This window comes from Culicoides brevitarsis, chromosome 1, assembly GCF_036172545.1.
Source record: "Culicoides brevitarsis isolate CSIRO-B50_1 chromosome 1, AGI_CSIRO_Cbre_v1, whole genome shotgun sequence".
NCBI classification, from domain to species: Eukaryota; Metazoa; Arthropoda; class Insecta; order Diptera; family Ceratopogonidae; genus Culicoides; species Culicoides brevitarsis.
In genome coordinates this window covers 30940369-30948355 of record NC_087085.1, presented here as the reverse complement: position 1 = coordinate 30948355, position 7987 = coordinate 30940369, and the positions used below count along the sequence as shown (strand labels likewise).

At 31.6% G+C, this 7987-nt stretch overlaps 1 protein-coding gene across 1 annotated transcript; it reads left to right on the top strand.

Moving 5' to 3' along the window:
- Window positions 1–227: 227 nt before the first annotated feature.
- On the top strand, window positions 228–7053 carry LOC134837625 (estradiol 17-beta-dehydrogenase 11-like). The gene is made up of 3 exons (XM_063853007.1): window positions 228–1039; window positions 1100–1166; window positions 6970–7053. Exons 1-3 carry the CDS (start codon window positions 228–230, stop codon window positions 7051–7053), a joined length of 963 nt encoding a protein of 320 aa, XP_063709077.1.
- The last annotated feature ends 934 nt before the right edge of the window (window positions 7054–7987 follow it).

The window sequence follows — 7987 nt, the reverse complement described above, 5'->3', positions numbered from 1 at the left end:
AAAGTACAGGCAAAAAAGGGGGTTCCAACCAAAACTTTGTCAAAAAATGTAAACAATAATTTTTAATCAAATTCGGCTTAAACATCTTCCGATTAATTTCTGGTCAAACCGGTTTTGATGCGATGTCAAGTTCAAATCTTTAATTTTTGGCAAGTTTGTTTTAGTGCAAAAACATCCGCGGTCTAGACAGTTCATTTAAATAAACTTAACTCAAACCGACTGGAACGATGGTTTTCTTCACAGTGATCTTCGGAACGATTCTTTTTGTGATGTTACTCACAAAACTCCTTCAACCAAAGCCCAAAAGTCTTCTGGGACAAGTTGTGTTAATAACTGGCGGCGCCAATGGTTTAGGAAAGCAATTAAGTAAAAGATTCGCTAAGCTCGGTTGTAAAATCGCAATTGCTGATTTAGACATCGAAAACGCCAAAAAGACCGTAGAAGAGCTCAAAGCTTATGGATGTACTGGCGGAGCTTTTGCCTACAAAACTGACGTTTCTTCCTTAAGCGATATCGAAAATCTTAGAACTTGTATCGAGCGAGATTTGGGCCCAGTGGATATGGTAGTTAACAACGCTGCGATCCTCTATTGCAAATCCATTGAAGAAGAAAATCCAAAAGTACTTCAAAAGTTAATGGATGTTAACACTATGTCACTTTTCTGGACGACTCGAGTTTTCCTTCCGGGCATGAAAGAACGGAAACGAGGACATATTGTCGCAGTTTCTTCCGCTACCGCTCTTTTAGGTGCGCCAAAGCTGCATGCCTATACAGCTTCAAAGTTCGCCGTTCGCGGATTTATGGAAGCTTTGAAGGTAGATCTAAGTGTTGAAGGACACAGCGACTACATACACCAGACAACAGCTTATCCATGGTGGATTGAAACTCGCGAGTATGTAAATCAATTCACGGAACAAGTGTTCAAATATTGTTTCAAACTAAAGCCGGAATATGTGGCGAAAATGATCGTTGAAGGTGTGATGCGAAACGAAAGGGACGTCACGATACCGGGAGCTTTGTTTTACTTGGGATACTTGATGTGAGTTTTTTTTTGTGTCCTTTCATCATCAACATTGACAGTTTTTGAATGTTCTTCTAGAAACGTGTCGTACTTAACAAGTCTCTACATGAAATTCATGGGAGTCAATACGAAAGAGGAATTGATTGTAAAGTACAATCCTGAGATGCCCTTGCATTCTTCGTAGCACTTCTATCACCTGACTAACGGATTATCAGAAAATCCCTAATTCGTGTCTCAATTACTCCGGTAAACGACACGAAATGCATGACGACGTTCCTTAGATCATATAAATTACTAACGACCTTGAATAATAAAATTGGTACCAGATACACTTTTAATCTCATTTCTGGTTTACTTTTTACTTTTAATTGCAATCACAAGTCATGTGTGGACGTAATTTATTAATCATCAACATGAAAGATGGAAAAGGTGAACCACAATGTTTAATCAGATCCCGACAACGATAGCTCGAAGAAATGTCTCAAGTTTGATTGATTGGCTGTTGAAATGTGCGTTAGCTGTGTCACGTCGCTTAAAATCAATTTGCGTGCGTAAAATATCCGTCATATAACGGATCGCTTTGACAAGTTACTCCACAAAACTGATCAAGGTCACGCACATTAATTTACTAACCGCTTTTATGGAATTCCGATTCAACTTCAGGTATGTCTGAAGTTTTTTGTAAAATAAAACAAAAATCAAGTTCATCGAACTTTTCACACATCGAACTGCAATTACCCAATTCCGAAAAATTCCTGCAGAAAAATTTCTTTGCTGTGAATATCATGATCAAACGTGTAATAAATAATACATTAAATAATTGCAAACGTACCAACAAATAATCAGATAACATAAATATTTAATTGAAAGCGAGACTGCATAATCTTCAAGTTTAGTAATAATACGAAAAAAAAAGTTAAGTCATGAAAGAAAAATACTTTTTTTTCTCTCGTACTTTTATTTTGCATCACACACAATCGACTTTCTTTATCGTGAATCTTCATTTCACTCGTAGTTCTTCCTAGGTATACCGCAAACAAGTAACTAATAATGTAATCGTAATCAATATATATTGTGTGTGTGTGGCTGTATTCAATTGTTTAATGTTCATATAAGGTGATTCTCGTAAAAGTTTTTTTTTGTTGTATTGGAGAGTTTAATGTCACTTAATATCGAGGTTTTTAACAGAAGTACAATAGGTACAAATGATAATGTGGGAGGTCTGAATGGGGTGACTTTGATTTTTGAGATGATCTTTGTCGTCATTTGTTCAAAAGGGACAATTGAAAATATTTTTTTTTAAATTATACAGAAAATTAATGAAACGCGTAACATTAATTGATTTGAAAAATTAAATCTAAATATATTTTTTTAAATTTACGAATTAATTTCCTTATGTCAAACTTTTTAAACTGAATAATTTTCAGCTTCTTCTGATTAAAATAATAAAAGTATTTAAGACACCTACTCGTGAAGTCTTCCACATCATATCGCATAAGAAAGGAAATTATTTCCTGAATCTTTTAAAGTCTTTCTTTATGATAAACTTTACCTCTTAGGTTCCATGCCTTATGTTAAGTTTCGTATTTTATTATTTTTCACTTTACTTTTTTATTTATATGGTCTCAATTTAGTTAGTTCTGTATTAGTTATTCAGTCGGATACTATATGATGCCTTTTTTACGATTGCTTCGGATCATTTTAATACAGTCTTCTAAGTTGATTGATTCAAAGATTTTAATTAAGGCACGGTTTGTAGAGACGGTTTGTGATGAGAGAATCTCGGGTGCATTAAATTTCTCCCAAGGCATATTGATCTTCTACTCAGCTGAAATTTTTTATAATCGGTATTCAAAAAACTTGTTTAAAAGAATCGTTGTTTCAGTAGTGAGAATTATTGTAAATTAATTTATTAAGAAACATTCCAAATATGTAGGTAGATTTTTCATTCCTATGGTTCTCTTGTCCCTTGTAGTTTGAGTACTGCCAATCTGGAATACCTGTAAAAATATGAAAAATTAAGAATCATTTTTTTTAGTAATTAGCTAATTTGAGAAACATAATTTGAAAAAATAAATCGAAAAATATTTTGAGAAACAAAAATTTTTTAACTCAATCATTCAGGTCACCCCACTTGACGGCTCGAATGTCACAAAACTAATTGATAAATAAAATAATAATTGAAGAAAAATTGCGTATACTCGTATATCACAACATTTTTGATACTATCTTGCAGCGGTATTTTCTCGCATTTTACCCAAAACTCGTTTTTCCTGTTGTCTTAAAAATAAATTTCGCGTCAAAGGTGTGCGCATCACCGATGCATAAAATGTTGTTGTTTTTTCTTGTCAATGACCGGTCTTTCCTTTGCATTGTTGTGAGAAAGAAATTTTACATTTGACTCTTGCCATAATGAATGCAAAAATAAATCAACGAAAGAAATTTTGTCGCTAATAAGGGAACCGGTCGTTTCCACATTTTTCATCCTTATTTTTCTTCCTAGTATCAAATTATTTATCGCCAAAACCTAAGCTTCTTAAACCAATAATAAGATAACAATCAAAAAATTTGCATAATATTTAATCGGCAGGTACACTAAAGCGCTACCGAAGCCATAAATTTCCCTATTATTATTATATTATCTTTACATCACTCGCGACGACTACTTTTCACCTTATAAACAGCAGGAAGGTGTTATTTTAAATCAATTAACAATCTAAACATGAAAAAACGAACATATTGCATGATTTTTTTTTCAATTTTCAATTTGAAACGTAAACTAACTTGACACTTACACCGTTTGTCTTCCGTTTACTTCTAATGGTAATAAATTTTATTGCCGCACATCGTAAATTAATTTTAAATTAAATGTCATGTCACATACTATTCTCATGACCTTTTTGCTGGCTGCTGCAAAGTTATAGCTTTAATTTGTTATGGTTTCATGTTTTGAATGTCAGTTTGTTGGTTAATTAATTCGCGCATCGCGAAGATGTTACTTTCATTTTTACTTGTCAACTTTAGCAAAACCGAAATATGTCACAAATTAATGTTACAAAAAAATTGGAAAACAATTGACCAAAAAAAGAGCCGCTTTTACGTGAAATTAACTTACCTGGCATTGTCGTGATCGTCCTCGTGTAGTAACAAACTTTTTGAAATAATAAAAAAAATTGCACATTATCAAGGTAACGTATCACTTACTTCAGCTATTCACACACTCTTACCACTCGATACGATGCCAAACATGTTAGAAAGGTCTTTTTTCTCCAATTGAACAACAGCAAAAACATTGAATTATGCACCAATATGGCTCATTACTGGATGATGTTTACTTTGCATGCCGGTTATTCACGAAATTAAACTAACATATCGTCGTACGAAGAGGAGCTCGAGCTATGAATGTGCGGATGCACAAAATTTATACATAAATTTTTCGTGACAGCACCTACAGCTAAAAAACTGCTTGACTTCTTTCTTCGTCGACAATAGTTGAGTTTTTGCATACCTGTGTCTTCTGGAGATTAGATTAAAATAAAAAAAACGGTAATAACATAAATTGAATGAAAAATATTACAAAATATTAGAATCTTGAAGTATCGTTTGTTTAGCCATTTATGTCAATCGTTATTAGGGAGATAATTGTAATGTGGTGAGACAAGCTGCGGATGATAAATGGCCTTGTAAAGTATTTGATGCCATATTTGGTAAATGGAAGTAGTTGGATAGTAGAATGCGAACAAAATGCGAAAGTTAATGAGTTTCGGTTACGGAAGAGATGAGGCGATGACGATGTGATGATGACTATGAGGGAAACACGATTTTGCATGGTATAATTAATTACTGTGCGAATTATGAGATTTATGAGAGTTTAGTGAGTCCAAGGTCAGTGAATTTAATTAGAGCAAAGTTAATCGGTTTTTTGTGGGGCGTCCTCATTTTCGTTGAGTATAATTAGTTGAGAAAATTGATCTTTTTAACACCTAAAATGCTTCTAAAAGAACTATTGAAATCCTAAAATTTCAATCTAAGAAGCAAAGGTCCTGAAAAAAATCCTAATTTCTAAAATATTTTGCTTGGTTTGAATTAATTGGAATCAATTTTAGGTTTGAGAAGGTTTCTCGATCCTTTTTAAAAAGTTTTTATCTAAAAATAATTTTTAAAAAATACAAAAAATAACTAAATTTAGGTTGCTTCAATTTTTTTTTCTATGTTTTTGCCTCATGCCCCATTTCAAAAGCCGAAAATCCAATGTAAAAAATGTAAAAAAAAAAGTAATTTTTAACTGACAATTTTTTGGTATTTTTCCATATTTTTTTAAGAAATTTTTAAAAAAATTTCAATTTTCAAAAATTTTTGTATTGAAAAAAAAAATTTAACATATATTTCCTTTTCTAAAAAAATTTTCAAAAATTAATTTTTTTAAAAAATAAATTATTTTTCAAAATTTTTTGGCAGTTATTTTTATGAAATTTTTTGTTTAAATTTTAAACTTAAAATACTTTCCGATCATATTTAAATCATCAAATCTGAATGCAGATACCATAAAATCATCTAAAATATTCATGAAAGACCAAAATTTGCTAAAATTTTGGCATTTTGTATGAAAAATTATTTCAAAACTTTTTTATTTTGACCCATTTTTTGACACCCCCCATTTTGAAAAAAAATCTTTTGGGACAAAAACATCGAAAAAAATTTAGAACGGCCTTACAATTAAAAAAAAATAAGTTTAAATAGATGTACTTACCTCAAGGTGCCAAAACCCAAAACCGCCTTCTTTCATCATCCAATGTTCTACATTTCCGTCAAACGTTACATAACAATCCAACTTGTTACCTCATTTCATTAAGTTCATCATTATTTTTTTTCTAGCTGTGTTTCCAAACCTTCCATCTACCCTAAAATTACAATCAAAGCACTTTTTAATGAAGAAAATGATCACCTACCAATCAAAATTATTTCTCTCAATTTTAATGATTCGAACTTAATTAACAAAACAAACATCAATTATACTTACTTACTGATTTCTACTCATTAATCTTAAAGCTCTTAGCCAAGTTGTGAAAAAAATACGGAAATAAATTGATGCAATCCATCGCATTGGTAAAGCATCAAAACGACATCGCAAGTGATTGGGACATTTATTTCCAAACATGAAACGCGTGCACCTAATTTGAACTTTTTTTCCTTCCTTTTCTTTCATAATAATTTCACTGGTCTCTGAATTTTGTAACAAATAATTGTTTGCACGTCTTCTTCATGCCCACAAGTTGTAAGTAGCCATCGTCGTCGTCTTCGTCGTAGTTTAACATGAAATTTTCTTCTCGTCTTCTCTGCACTTTTTGATTCAATTAAGTAACTTGGCATAATAAAAGCATACATATTTGTCCTTCCTTCTTTCTAATTCTTTCACTTTTTTTTTCTTTCCACAAAGTCATTATTGTGGCTGATCATGAAACAATATGGATTTTAATGAAAGATGGCACCTAAAAAAGTCCGCATGACACGACATAGAGCACACACAGTGCTCATCAGATAAATTATAACAAAGCATGTTGCTATTTTTTTCCTCCGATATTTTTGTTCCGTGTGCAATTTTTGTAGTAATAATGTCATGTACTTTACTTGTTGTGTTCCACAACATAACATTTGTAACAATAACAACGACTTACGGGCAACTTAACTGAACAACATGTGTACGATGAGGTTATTTTCTGTTAGAAAAACTCACGATTTTTCTACTTTTCTTTTTTTTCACTCTTTTGCTGCCTGCAAGGAAAATGACAAAGTGTAATAAAATAAAAGCAAGCGATTGAGGCACGTTGACATGCCACAATTTTTTTTATGAATTATGAATAAATATAAACTTTAGTAATAATTTAACTAAACATTGAAGACCAACAAACATTATCAATAAATCATTTTTCTCTTTTTTTTATTTCCAGAATAAGAAACGACAACAACACGATCAACATTGTAGCAAAAAGTTCCTTTTACCTGCGATAGCCGCAATTCATCAGCAACAATAGAATAGAGACGACAACAATTTTTTCTTATTGAAAAATGGGAACCGTAACAAGACGGTTGCTTTTGTATTTTGGTGAGTTTACAATTTTTTTTTACAATTTCTCTCCGTCTGTCATGACTTGCAAATTTAATCTTATGAGCGAATAATTTGTATCGAGATAAATTCAAATGAGACGACGACATCGACAAAAACGACAAACAATACCGGGATTTTTTTTCAATTTGATTTTATTTTTATGCTATTATTGCCGTTTTTTGTAATGATCTCAATTGAAGCAATGAGAATAATCATGTAATCGGTTTTTAGCACGTGACATGATCTAGTTGAACTGTTTAACCTTTTTTTTCTTAAATGAAAGGGATTTTCTGTTGACAAGAAGCTGTTTAGTGAAAGGTAGGAACGGAAGTTGTAAAATTTGATGAACTTCAACTAGAACTTGTTTCAAAGACGTCATTTGGTTTAACAAAGAACAACAATTGACAGAACTCTTGAACTTGTTCTCTGCTTCCTACTTATGCTTCTTATACATAATGTTATCTCCCTGCATTCCAGTAAAATGCAACAATACCACGACCGCAAACAAGTAAAACATACACGATTAAAATATATTTGTATAAATAATACATAAGGTTTCATGAACTTTACTTTAAATATTCGTTCGCGGTATAAAGTACCTAGCATTGAAAATGAAAGCCTGTTGTAAAGCAAGTAACTTGCAAATAATAGCACATATAAACGAAAATATAATGAAATTGAAAGTTGTAGACATTGAATATTTCTTCTCTTTGATGTTTTGTTTCTTCAAAAAAAAAATGTTTATTATAAATAAGAAGATCGCAAAAGACTTGTCGAGGAAAAATTTTGAGGGATGTGAGCGCTTTTTATATTTTTTTGGTTTTACGAAGCTATCGTTTTAGAAAAGTTAATGACAAAAA

Bases quoted from the DNA above. Each gene is read 5' to 3' on its own strand.
- LOC134837625 (XM_063853007.1), top strand. From the start codon at position 228: ATGGTTTTCTTCACAGTGATCTTCGGAACGATTCTTTTTGTGATGTTA. The intron at 1,040-1,099 runs GTGAGTTTTTTT...ATGTTCTTCTAG, and splicing joins TTTTACTTGGGATACTTGAT to AAACGTGTCGTACTTAACAA. The intron at 1,167-6,969 runs GTAAAGTACAAT...TTTTATTTCCAG, and splicing joins ATACGAAAGAGGAATTGATT to AATAAGAAACGACAACAACA.